The sequence below is a fragment of the Pleurodeles waltl genome, chromosome 6 (genome assembly GCF_031143425.1).
Source record: "Pleurodeles waltl isolate 20211129_DDA chromosome 6, aPleWal1.hap1.20221129, whole genome shotgun sequence".
Taxonomy (NCBI): domain Eukaryota; kingdom Metazoa; phylum Chordata; class Amphibia; order Caudata; family Salamandridae; genus Pleurodeles; species Pleurodeles waltl.
In genome coordinates this window covers 751,594,562-751,608,656 of record NC_090445.1, presented here as the reverse complement: position 1 = coordinate 751,608,656, position 14,095 = coordinate 751,594,562, and the positions used below count along the sequence as shown (strand labels likewise).

The 14,095-nt window shown below is 44.6% G+C and overlaps 1 protein-coding gene across 2 annotated transcripts in view; it reads left to right on the top strand.

Moving 5' to 3' along the window:
* The window catches only part of TDRD1 (tudor domain containing 1), a 1,656,135-nt gene that overhangs the window by 220,189 nt on the left and 1,421,851 nt on the right, over positions 1-14,095 (top strand). For both annotated transcript variants that reach the window (XM_069239312.1, XM_069239311.1), the window contains one exon: positions 10,612-10,756. In XM_069239312.1, coding sequence (XP_069095413.1) covers positions 10,612-10,756 — 145 coding nt within the window. The remainder of the gene's footprint in view (positions 1-10,611; positions 10,757-14,095) is intronic.

Sequence of the window (14,095 nt, the reverse complement as noted above, 5' to 3'; positions counted from 1 at the left end):
CGACTTGCAGGATGCTTATTTTCATATCCCGATACTTAAGTCGCACAGGAAGTATCTCCGGTTTGTGGTAGGGTCGCAGCACTATCAGTTTGCGGTCCTCCCGTTTGGTCTTACTTCAGCACCTCGAGTCTTCACAAAGGTGATGTCAGTGGTTGCGGCAGAGCTCAGAAGGAAGGGGATAGCAGTATTCCCTTACTTGGACGACTGGTTGATCAAAGCCAAGTCTCAGGAGCTTGTGTCGCATCATCTGCAGTCAACAACCCAGTTGTTGTTCGACCTGGGCTTTTCGGTGAACGTGCCCAAATCTCACCTGGAGCCCTCTCGGCGCCTCCTGTTCATAGGGGCAGTACTTGGATACAACATTGAATCGAGCCTTTCCTCCGCCTCAGCGGATTCAAGATATTCAGGAGTTGGTTCCAATGTTTCGAAATGGAGCGGTAGTTCCAGTCCTCCAGGTCCTTCGTCTGCTCGGTCTGTTTGCCTCCTGCATACTGTTGGTCACGCATGCTCGCTGGCATATGAGGGCTCTTCAGTGGTGCCTCCGAAGGCAGTGGTCTCAACACAAAGGAGATCTAGAAGGTGTTGTCAAGATCTCCGGAGATGCTGCTGTGGACTTGAAGTGGTGGATTGCGGGCAACAATCTTTCACAAGGAAAGCCGTTCGCGCAGTCACCACCAGTGACCACGGTCATAACGGATGCTTCCACTCTAGGGTGAGGAGCTCATCTGAGGGATCTGGAGATCAAAGGGCTTTGGTCTCCAGAGGAACAGATTTTTCATATCAATCTGTTGGAGTTGCGGGCTGTACGTCTGGCTCTCAAGGCCTTCCTCCCTTCCCTTCGTGGTCAGTCGGTACAGGTCCTGACGGACAATACTACCGCAATGTGGTACATAAACAAACAGGGAGGAGTAGGGTCGTACCTTCTCTGAAGAGAAGCTCTTTGACTATGGTCCTGGACAAAGGACCATCAGATTTGCTTGGTAGCAAATCATCTGGCCGGGGTCTTGAATGTACGTGCGGACAGTCTCAGTCGCCATTTCTCGGCCGACCACAAGTGGCGTCTCCATCCAGATCAAGTCTGTTTAATCTTCCAGATGTGGGGGTTTCCTCGGATAGATTTGTTTGCCACTCTGGAGAACGCGCATTGTCCGTTATTCTGCAGCCTCCAGTATCCGATGCAGGGAGCGTTGGGGGACGCGTTTCAGATAACCTGGTGCGGCCAGTTCCTTTACGCGTTTCCCCCATACCCTTGATTCCTCGAGTGTGGAGGAAGATTCGCCAAGACCGGGCCCAAGTCATCTTAATAGCTCCGGATTGGCCAAGGAGGGTGTGGTACTCCGACCTTCTCCAACTCTCACTGTGCCCTCCGCTCCGTCTCCCTCTCAGGGCAGACCTCCTCTCGCAGTCGCAGGGGCAGGTTTTACACCCCAACCTCCAGAGTCTGCACCTACATGCCTGGAGTTTGAGCGGGGCAACCTGAGTTCCTTCTCTCTCCTGCCTGATGTAGTGGATGTTATATTAGCGGCCAGGCGACACTCCACTAAATCTATCTACGCTAATAGGTGGTCTAAATTTGTTATGTGGTGTGGAGAGAGACAGATTGATCCCTTACATGCTCATCTGTCAGATGTTTTGTCTTTTGCTCTGTCTCTAGCGCAGAAAGGTTGTGCAGTGGCTACCATTAAAGGTTATTTGTCTGCCTTGTCAGCCTTCATTTGTCTTCCAGACCAACCATCGTTATTTAAGTCCCCTATTGTTCTCAGATTCTTGAAAGGTCTTCTACATAAATATCCTCCAAAACATTCGTTATGCCTCAATGGGATTTGTCCTTGGTCCTGACTTTCCTTATGGGGTCCCCTTTTGAACCTATGCATTCTTGCCCCTTAAGGTATTTAGTTATTAAGACAGTCTTCTTGGTGGCTATAACATCTGCAAGGAGAGTGAGTGAGTTGCAGGCCTTATCGGTAAAATCCCCTTATACAAACTTTTATGGGGATAAGGTGGTGTTGAGGACCAAGGCTGCTTTCCTCCCGAAGGTTGTTTCACCCTTCAATTTGGCCCAGACAATTACTTTGTCCACGTTCTATCCTCCGCCTCATCCTTCAAAGGAGGAAGAGAGACTACATCGCTTGGACCCAAAGAGGGCGTTAAGCTTCTACATTGATAGAACGAAGGACTTCAGGCTGGAGGATCAGCTGTTCATCGGATACGTGGGCAAGAGGAGAGGGAAGGCAGTCTACAAGAGAACACTCTCCAGGTGGGTTGTTCTTTGCATTAAAATCTGTTACTCTTTAGCAAAGAAGGATCCTCCTGATGGCATTAGAGCTCATTCTACCAGAGCTAAGTCGGCCACTTCGGCCTTGGCCAGAGGTGTTCCTGTGGTCGACATCTGCAAGGCCGCAACTTGGTCGTCCCTTCACACTTTTGCGAAGCATTACTGTTTGGACTCTGAGGTCAGAAGGGACGGCCATTTTGCACGGTCAGTGCTGCAGGATTTCTTGGTTTGACCATTTAGGCACCCACCACCGGGCGTGGTACTGCTTTGTGACTCTATTCATTAGGTGAGGAATCCACAGGTAGTTGTATCCATCAGAAGAACGAGTTACTTACCTTCGGTAACGACTTTTCTGGTGGATACATTAGCTACCTGTGGATTCCTCACGGTCCCACCTGCCTCCCCGTTGCCTTTTTGGTCTTACCAAGTAATCCTTGAGTGCGCTCCTATTGGTCTTCAAGACTGCAATAGATTTTGTATATATGGATATTTGTGTGTGTGTATATATATATATATAATCTTTGTGTATATACATAATTAGTATATATTTATTTAAAAAAAAAAAAAAAGGAGTTATATTAAATCTATAGCCATTTTATTGCAATGTTGTGTGATTTACAATGTTATGGGATGTTGCCTTGCTCTTTCATTGCATTGGGTTATTGTTCTCATGCACGTAATAAATGTTGGTACTGACGTCGGTACGTCGGCGAGGACCTCTTATTGCCTGTATGACGTCAGATGGCGTCGCGTGGGCTAATGTGACGTCCTCGTCGACGTGCAGAAGCTAGGAAGAAGATTTCCGTCAAATGCTGGCGCCATGGGAGTATTCATTAGGTGAGGAATCCACAGGTAGCTAATGTATCCACCAGAAAAGTCGTTACCGAAGGTAAGTAACTCGTTCTTTAGGCATTTGGGTTTCAGGGAATGGAACTAGGATGTGCCCTGGAAGGCGCCTTGTTCTTCCGAAAAGGAGGGCACTAAACAATATATTTTTAATAAGCGGGTGATAGAGATGGTTAACTGTAGCATTGATTATACCCATGAGTAGGTCTGGGAAAAGTAATGATTTTGAAATGGCAATTTAAATGCTCTTATGGATTATGTGACATATTTTTCTTTTTGGCCTAGCTAAGTTAATATTTTAATTCTAAAGATCAAACGAAATCACTGATAAACCACGGGCAAATAACGGTGATGAAATAATCATGTTTTTAGATTTGTATAAAATCCTAGGGATTGGGCTGTCCCCTAGAGGAAGGATGCCACAACTAAAAACGCTGTCCCTAAGGCTTGTCTACGTCAGGTATTGTTTAGTGGGTCATGTGGAGCTTCCGTCATGCTCTGTGACTGAGAGCATTACAGAGCGTCAAGATGGCGGGCGGAGCAGAGTGCGCTTGCACTTGTGCGTCCATACCAATGTTTAGCGGCCTTGTTTCTCCCCCGTCTAAGGAGTTCACAGGCCTTGCAAGGAACGACCCCGACGGGCAGGCTGTTTAGCCAAGTGCTGAAAATATAGACCCAGTGACCGAGGATCTGGTGGCAGGCTGTGAACAGGGCTCAGCGCGCTGTATGGTGGCTTCTTCTCCCTGCATTGTTGTAGCAATCACCGCAACAGGCCACCAAGGAGTTGAGGCACTGCATATCTGTGAGACTTTCTGATACTGTGGGGCTAATTCTAATTTCGATGGCCAATAGAAAAATGGTGTCAAATTAGCCTGGTATAGCAGCACTAGCCAGTGCTTGTTTGTGGGGATAGGTGTCCGACTGAAGCGGTTCACGCTAACGCGGATACAGTTTGTTACCCCCCTGTTTTCCATTCAAGACTTTCTCGCTAGTAGCACCACCTGCAGTGTCTTCTTACCACATCCTGCCTCACCGTACTCCATTACAATTCATTGTACTGCCACAGACTCTTTTCTACAGTGAAACGCATGGCACGTGATCTGGGGTTTAAGGCACGCACAACGGGGAAAATCCCAAAGTGACCCATATCCAAGACTTTGCCGTCCTGTGGCAGGAGTCAGAATCAAAGACATAGCTCTGAGCGCCATGACCTAGGGGGGTCCATGAGAGAATCCATATCACCGGCATCTCCAGCTCGGTCTCCACCACTGGGGCCCAGCCCGTCTGAGGGTCAAGAACAGGTAACGGCACGGCCAGTGCAATTTGTGGAATTATTCTTAGTCCTCCACCTCTTCATTGAATAATCTTACTAGTGAGTCTTATCATTCCTCGCCCGCTTCAATTGCACCTAGTACCCCCCGCTCTATCTACAATCACCCTTCAGCCTCAGGAGAAACCTGCATACCCTTTGTTCTCTGAGGTGCCTTTAAGGTTGCTGCTGAAAGCAAAGAGAGTTGAAGAGGGGGGGGGGGGAAAGAAGAACAATCTTTCCCAACAAAGAAATTGCAATGGGCTGCGGGCCACTCCCCGTCCTGACTTTAAATTCCACTCTAGGAGGTCCCTGCCCGATTGTATCCGACGCAATATCATCTAATACTAACACTCCTTCACAATCTCTCTGCTCTTCTCCTAGTATTCTTGATCCAACCAGCGCAGCCAGTTCGATATGTAGGGTAACAGGTATCCCCTCAATGGAGGATCTGATGGGTCAGATTCTTGAGGAATTACGATCACTAAAATTATCCCAAGAGGAGGCTCGTAGGGAGACTTATGACCAGCTTAGCCAACTAAATACTCACCTAACCCATCTCTCTACATGAGTATCTCAAGTGGAGCAGAGGGTATGAGACATAGAGGATGCTGAAAAGCAGTTTGAGTCTTTGTCATCCCAGATCCAGTTGGAACTGGAAGAACCTCAATTAAAGTTGGATGAGATGGAGAACAGGTCTCGGCGCTCGAACCTTAGGTTCGTAGGGGTCCCCGAAGAGATTGAAGCAGCTTCTTCCATGACCAAGGTAGTCTCAGATCTCATCCACAAGTGTATCCTTCTGGACAAGGCAAGAACTGGGCACATAGGGTACCATTTACGCGTTCTGTGAACTCAAAGTATCCCCGTACTATCCTGGTCAATTTTGGAGACTATAGGATCAAGGAACAACTCCTTTCTCAAGCCTTAAAAATTAGGAATTTTAACTCTGGCGACAGCTTCAGCTTTCATGTGTTTTCTGATACGTCTATTGCAGCTGTCCACCGGCGTTGCAAATTTGTTGATATGATTAATGAGTTTGAGACTTGAGGTTCTGGCGGGGATTGTGCAACTAGCTAAACTTAGTATTCCATAAAGGACATGCACACATTTTTCAGGGCATTCAGGAAGCAAGGAACTTCTTAGAACTGTTAAAGAAAAAGCAATAATGGGGTCTGGCGGGGGGCGATGTAGGGAAGGGGGGGTTTCTAGTATGGTAATGCGTCATTAGGGTGTATTTCATACTGGTGTGCTATGTTTTTTTTTTTCTTTCTTTTTTTCTGTGGGGCGGGTGTGTCTGGCTTCTTTGCTCTGCCCTACTGCCTTGCTGCTCTTTCTTGAGATCAAGGCTCTAGGAGTGCCATGACAGCGTGCGTACTTTTTGGGTATGTGGGGTGGGGGGAGGTTTAGGGGTGAGGGATGGTTCACAGCTTAGTGGGGCCATGATGGGTGGGATCCTATGGGGAAGTTGGGGGGGGGGGGGTTGCACTAGGGTGGGGAGGGGGAAATAGCAGATGACAAAACAGAGTACAAATCAAAAAACAAAATGCACACAGAGAGATTGTTTAGGGGGTCACCTGATTTTGGTATAGGATGTCTGCGCTTGGTAAAAAGGGGTCAGGGAGGAAACCAAGAGTTGTCTCTTGTAATATTAACGGCGCCAATAACCATGTTAAGTTTGCTGCTATACTCAACAGGCTCAGGGCCTCGCAATCAGATTTTTCTCTTGCAGGAAACTCATTTAAAATGTCAAAATAAGCTCCCAGAGCTTCCTAAATTTATTACTCAGGTATACAATGCTTCGGCCATTGCTGCTGTTCAAGGGTTGCTATTTTGGTGTCCGAAGAATTCCCTGGGAAGGTGTACCAGATCCAGAGAGACCCGCAGTCACTGTGGGTTGTAATCGGTACTGTTATCTTGAATAATTATATCCATTTTGTGAGCTTTTATGGCCCATTAGATGACGAATCAAGCCCCCTTCAGGGCCTCTATAAGGTGTTGTGCTCACTCCCCGGCCTCTTTATCATTGGTGGAGATTTTAATGTTATTCCATATATTCAGCTGGATTCCTCTCGTAATAAAAAGAAGCAGAATAAAAATAGTTTCCCAGTGGTTGGGTAAGATCATTTTGGATCTAGCTTTAGTAGACGCTTGGAGGACCGATCATCCGCAGTATCATGACTATACTTATTTCTCAAAAAATATAGTATGGCTTCCAGAATAGACTTCATATTAACTTAGTTTCTTCTCCTACAAAATAATTATTTTATACATGCCAATCCTTTCTCAGATCATTCAGCACCTCAGGTCAATCTTAATCTGCATTGTGAGATGGGAGTTCGCCCTCGTTGGAGCTTTGATAAATCTCTTTAGGTAGATGTAGGATGGGTGCAGACTCTTAAAACTTCTGTTACCGCTTTTATCGAGATTAATAAAAATTTCAGCTTCCCCATTTTCTATTTGGGAAGCTCTCAAAGCTTACATAAGAGGTGAAACTATATCTTACAAGGCTTTCATGGCAAAACTAAATAAGCAAAAGTTCAAGGAGCTCCAACTAGGGCTCAGTCAAGCGTGTATTGATTATATATATATATACCTTGAGGACACTATCAAATCTATTTTTGATGAGGGGCTTGGTACACTCGTAAATCATCCAGAAGATCTTGAAAGTCTTTTTATCTCATTATTCAAAAACCTATTCTCACTCCCATCCAATCAACGCTCAGCAGATCAACCACTACCTTGATTCAGTGAGTCTGCCCAGTTTAGAGGCATCTTCAAGGGCAAAACTCGCATCGCCTATTTCACTCTTGAAGTAAAGGAGGCAATTACGGCCTCATCGAATGGGAAGGCCTGTGGGGAAGACGGTCTTCCGGCAGAAGTCTATAAAACCCTTGTAGACCAAATTGCTGGGTGCTTATTTGTCCTTTTTAATACTGTTATTCATGGGGCGGATATACCTGCATCCTTTACAAGGGCCACAATGATTAGCTTCCTGAAAAAAGATAGGCCACCTCAGAAACCAGATTCTTATCGTCCCATCAGTCTACTAAATTTAGATTATAAGCTTCTAACAAAGATATTGGCACAAATATTGACTCTAGTAGCTCAAGACCTAATCCATGAAGATCAGTGTGGGTTTCTTCCTGGTAGGCTGTTAGCCATGAATACTAATTTTCTTATTCAGGTGATAGATTATTACTCTCACAACAACAAACCGGCAGCTATCATAATGTTGGATGCAGAGAAAGCCTTCAATTTAGTCCAATGGGAGGTGCTTTTCAGGATCTTAGCAAAGTTTGTTTCCTAGACTGTTTATTCAGATTTTGCGTAATCTCTATTCTAAAGCACACACTAAAATTGATATCAATTCACATATAGCAGGAACTCTCCAAGTTCATCGAGGCACGTGCCAAGGATGTTCTCTTTCTCCAATGCTCTTCTTGCTGTTCATCAAGCCCTTAGCCGTGGCACTGCGACAAGACACCTATATTCTCCCTCTTATGACCCAGGCACCTAAACTTAAATTGTTAGCTGACGACATGATTCTCTATCTAGTAGCAGAGTCCACAAATATTGCTAGGGCTTTTCCTACAATAAGGGTTTTTTCAGAGTTGGGTGATAAAGAATCAATCATTCTAAATCGAAAGCTCTCCTGTTCAGTACCACCGATAATGTTCTTCCTCTGGAGATGTGGGCTCAGTACCGTCTTTCTCGCCCTTTCAGATATTTGGGTATTTATGTATCACACAATTTTTCTGATCTTTTTGCTCTAAATTATATCCCTACTTTTAAGAAGGTGCAACCCCTATTACAGAAATGGCAAGTTTCTCCTTTGTCTATGATTGGACGTGTGGCACTCGTCAAAATGATGATCCTTACTCCTCTTTTATTCATCTTCTCTAGTGTGATTATTCAAATCCATCGAAGTTTTTTAAAAAAAATTTTTTAAGAACTCGATGGGGTACTATGACAGTTTATATGGGCCAATAAAAAACCAACGGCACACTTGGATGTTGTATCCCTCTCAGTCAAGGATGGAAGTCTATCTCTTCCAAATTTTAGGAAATACTACAATTCAGCTTTTATGGATTGGGTTTCCAGAGCAGCCTTATCTCCTAACCCTAGTTTCTATTTGAAGTATGTTACTAGAGCACAGATGTCAGCTAGCACCATTTCCCGCGGCAGCCTAAACGTACTAGATACAAAGTCCCTACATTAATCTATGCCAGCCTTCTTTATTTCGGGAGAAATATCAAGTTCCTAGTTTTCATACCGCAATGTTATTGGCCCATTCAGGGATGATGGGACTAAAGCTGATTCCTTTGCATCATAATCAATGGCTTAATCTGTGTTTTACTAGATTTGCTTATTTTTTTATTTTTATTTTTGGAACTCAAATCAAGGTCTGGGCTCAATGTTAGGCTAGAGTTGCTATTCCAGACTCTCTAAGATATTCTTATCTTCAGATAACTGCATTTCTTACTCCCACACGTTCCTTTAGTAGATCTAACCTCTCCTCTCATCTTCCAGTTATTTTATAGGAACCAGAAGGGGATCGGCAATTGGTACCCAATCCTCAACCCCCAGGGAGCATTGCAAATACTCCCCTGTTTTGTGACGAAGATAGAAAACCCCACAGGGTGTAAAATTGAGTTGAAAATGTGGAGGAACCTTAATATCATATCTCACAAGGCGATAGGAGGGGGAAACTTTAAAAGAATGGCCTTCTTTTCAAAATGGATGCTATATCTCGCCCCAGCTCAAATCAAAAAAGCATTCCCGACCACTCCAGGTTCTTGTCCACAATGCAATGGAAACCCAGGGGACTGGCTTCATTTGCGCTTTACATGTTCCAAGCTTATGGACTTTTGGGACAGAATTTTCAAATGGATCAGCGTGAAGTTACGATGTGTACTTATTCCAGATGCCCTGGGTGCCCTGTTCGCAACTTCAGGCCATTCTGAATTAACGACTCTGGCGAATCAGCTGCTATTTATATCCTCATTGATCATGAAATCCCTAATCCTACAAGCCTGGAAATCATCCTGTCTCCCTACATATAAAGCCTGGGAGGCAAAAACTTAACGCGGAGTGCCTTAAGGATATAAATTTACACACTAAGAATAGGCAGAGGCCGCAAGTTTAAGGGTATTTGGGGACCAACTTTCAAAGTAGAGTATTTTCCTATGGCACTATACGATATTGAAATGTGCCTTTACATTTGCTGTTCGTAGGAGAATAAGCTCCAGAGTAGTTTTGGATGATGAATTGTAATCTAATCTTATCTTACGTTTTGCTCCTTGTAAATTTCTCATGTTTTGTAGCTGCTCAATAATAATTAAAAAAAAGGTATTGTTTAGTGGCCCTAAGCTTAACCCTGATAGTGTATGCCAGCCAAATGTTGGTTAATAGTAAATGATGTTGTAATGAATTTTTTTTTGTACAAGACAACATGCTAGAAATGCAATTTGTTCATTGGTTGGTAATCAGTGTAGTGACTTAAGAGTACGAGTAATACGATGATACAGATTGGTGAGGTCTACTGGAAGCCTGATGGTCTCTTTATATAAAACATGTAACTTCTACATGGGTTTGTTTGGAAAACTTAGATTACATTGCAACAATGCGCTCTAGATGAAACGAAGACATTTACAATGGCACACCTATGAGGAAAACTGAAAAATTTAGGTATGTTTCTGCATGTGTTGATGGCGCTGTGCAAACCTGTTGTAAGTTCTATTAAAAACGATTTTCACGACTTATCACAGGCCTTATAGGAGTTTATGAACCTCCAAAGATTTTGAGTCACAACTCGTGCTGACAAAGTTGTGTTTGTGTGGCAGATTGTAAAACCTTGTCTTTACATCCTTTTAGTTTTATAAATTTAGTGCCCATTCAGTAATTGATAGCCGAAGGCAAGATCAAAAATTGTCAGTTAGTGCTTAAACATGTCTGGGTGTCGTGGGCATTAGGATCCGGTATAAAGATAACCAGTTTAAAATTCTTGCTCTTGTTCTAAGAGGGACTATTTATTTTGTGATTTTTATGTTTTTATTCTTTTATAAATTATTCAGTAATTATTGTAGTTAACGATTGTGTATATATAGTCTTGTGTGGAAATCTGTGTTAATCCGCCACACGCAGAAAATTGAGCTTACATTTGTCTGCTCTTATTTCACAGTTGCACAGTAATCCAGGTCATGCAGCAATTATCAAGGAGGCCAAGCTTCTGAGTAACTCTGAAAATCTCTTTTCTGTGAGCTGTGATCCGAAAATGTTTGCGCTGCCATCTCGATCAACCACTTGTCATTATTGTGGGTTGCATGGTAAGTGTTTTGCAAGCTGTGGGTTTGCTGCTCAGTGCTAATCAATACACAGGAGCCCCCATTAATCCCTAAAGTGTACGTTTTGTTTCAAATACATTTACGTTATGTGACACTAGTTCCTATGGACTAGCGAAATATGTTTGAAAGTTACACAGTTGGAAGAACATGCATTCCAGTTTCTTCTTGAGATCCACAGATGTGTCTTGTGGGAACTGGTCACTGGGTATGACCCTTCAGCCATGTATTCTTACTAGTTCAAATATTCCCACTACTGGCCAAATAAATGCTTTGACTGTGCCCAGAGGGCACTCAACTATTTACCTGCTTTTGATGCACACCATCTGGATGGTCCCTTGCCCCCAGTACCAACTGTTCTCTCTTGCAGGATACACTTTTTTAGTGTACTATTCCCACAGTACTCAGTGGGCATGGTCATTGCCCTGCAAGCAGTCTTTTCTCATGGTACATCTTGGACATGGCGTCTGCACTCAATTGCATATGCCTGTTTCCTGTGCCACCAATGACTGCGTGTCACAGGACTCGGCCTATGGCCATTCATGGTGCTCTGTTCCTCTATCTCCATTGCCTACTTGGCTTGATCATAATCTTGTGCCCGTTAGCAATTAACTGCGTTTTGTGCATGTGGCGTGCTTAGGCGTGTTCACCTGCTTTCAGTAGCCAACTGGACATAATGCTTTTTTTTGTTTTTTAAAACATTTTATTGAACTTTAGTAGTAACACTTAGGCACTTTCAGGGCTCCACAGTGAAGATAGTCTTTCAGCATTATTGCGATAGCATCAATATCAACCTAAACATGTACACCTCAGTATAGTAGAACAATGTGAATATTGACATTTGGGAACTGTCTCAAGAGTCATGGAAGACAATTTATTCCATAGTTCCCTGCGAACTCCCCCCCCCCCCCCCCCTTTTCCGATCATCATGTGTTCATTCTTTTCAATTATATTGCCCTTCAGCTTGATGCCTATCCCCGTCTGCTCCCTCCCTCCCTGTGTCCTCTACTGCCCCAATTCTCCTTTATACCCGTTATGTCCAATTTCCCCCATTTCTCAGGGTTCCCCTGTGTGTGCCACTCCTGATTTCCTGTCTGTCCCCTCAAGGTATATTCCTCACGATACCGCTATGTACTCTCTGTTCTGCCTAGGTTATGCATTGTATTATATTGATCAATGGGGCAATGCATTGTCATTTGGTGCAGTATCCGAGTGTTCCAAGAGAGATATTAAAGCACTCCAGGCCTGGTGTCTCTCAATCGACTCCTGACCTCGTTTGACCTCTGGGTCCCTCACAATCTCTTCAGCCCTTGCCCAATTTACCATTTCCTTTTTCCAGGTCGTTCACTGTGGGCCTCGTGCCTGTTTCTAATTTCTAGTTATCTCTCTTTTTGCTAATAATCGCGCTAGGTCCTGAAATTGGTTGGTCACCTTCTGCTGGGCTGCGTGTGGGTATCCATGAAGTAAACAATATTTGGGATCATATGGGACCTCCCTCTCAATAACTTCCATTAGTTTACCGATCACTGAGTGCCAGAAATCCCCCAAAACTGGACAGGCCCAGAACATCTGAATAAACTCTACCGCCTCCTCCCCACACCTTGGACGTTTGTCTTCCATGACATAAAAATGTTGTTGTAGCCGTCCCAGAGTCAAATACGCCCTATTTAGCCCATATAGGTTAATGAGCTGAAATCTAACATTCCTGGATATTCTGGCGACCCAAGTTGGTATGTTCTCCCACTCAACCTCCGTGATCTCTGTGCCCAGGTCTTCTTCCAACTTCAATGTAAGATTTGCGAGGGGCTGACAAAGGGTCGCTCTCATTCTCCCATATAATAAAGTCACAGCCTTATATGTACCTGCACTACTAGTCAAATATTGACAGATGCTGGAGAGAGAAGGTTCTGTTCGTCCTGTGCTCCAGTGTTTAGTGATTGCCTCGGTGACCGCTGTGTGGAGCATAAAGTGTTCCTGTGTTATATCATATTGAGTCCTGAATTCTTCAAAGGGTAAGAAAGTGTCCGCTTGAAACAGCGTTCCCATTGATGTTGGTCCTGCCTCTACCCAGCTAGTTAGTCCATTCTAGTCAACTCCCTGGGGTAAAACTGACAAAAATTGCATGGGAATCTCCAGGGCGTAAGGCCTAGTCTCACCCGATCTGCGGAGGTGGCGCGAGCCAGAGGACCACCAGGGCTAGAGTCAGGAGGTCTGGAGTAAAGTGTGGTATCACTTTGTCCGGTCGCACGCGGCTGGCTATCCACTGGGTCAACCATTGCAGTTGGCCTGCCAGATAATAGGTCTCGAAGTGTGGTCCTGCCAGTCCTCCATCTCCTGTTTGTCTCTGAAGGTGTTCAAGTGCAAGTCGTCGCCGCCTATCCATTCCCCACAGGAACCCAATTACTAGTCAATTCAGAACCTTAAAGGTTTGGGATATCCATATCGGCAGGGTAACAAAAAGGTAGAGTAACTGTGGTAGGGTGATCATTTTCAATAAAGCAACTCTGCCTGCTACCGATTAAGGTAGCTATTCCCAGAATGTCATATTGCTGCAGAGTCCCCGCATCGCCCTCCCTATGTTACCTTCAAAACAGTCCATCTTGTTATCATAGATATGCACTCCCAGATAGGTCAGACAACGCAGCTCCCATTTAGACCCTGCAGGTCCTGCAGGGCTGCTCAGTTCGAAAGCATGGGAAATAGATTGTACTTCCCCTAGTTAACCCGTAGGCACGATTGTGAGCCAAAACGGTCTAGTAGCTCCTTGAAGTGCATCATCTGTATCTGCTAAAAATAACAGATCAGTGTATAGGGCCATTTAATAGGTGTCGTTCCCCACTCGTGAGCCTCTATAGGCAATACCTGCCCTTTCTAGGCCTTCAAGGGGCTCTATGGTGAGGGCAAAGAGGAGAGGGGAGAGCAGGCATCCCTGTCTGGTGCCTCGTTCCACTTGATCGTCCCCTTAAATAGTGCTGCCTGTGCCCATGGTAGGGTATAGAGTAATCACATCCAGGCTATAAAATTCTTGCTTTACCCAAATTTACATAGCACTTTGTATAGGTATCGCCATTCTAGGCTGTCAAATGCCTTCTCGAAGTCTCCAGCAATGACCACTACACTGTCTTTACCATAAGCTATTATCAAGTAATGAGAATTTCTGATGGATACAACTACCTGTGGATTCCTCACCTAATGAATACTCCCATGGCGCCAGCATTCGACAGAAATCTTCTTCCTAGTCTCTGCACGTCGACGAGGACGTCACTCTAGCCCACGCGACGCCGTCTGACGTCATACAGGCAATAAGAGGTCCTCGACGACGTG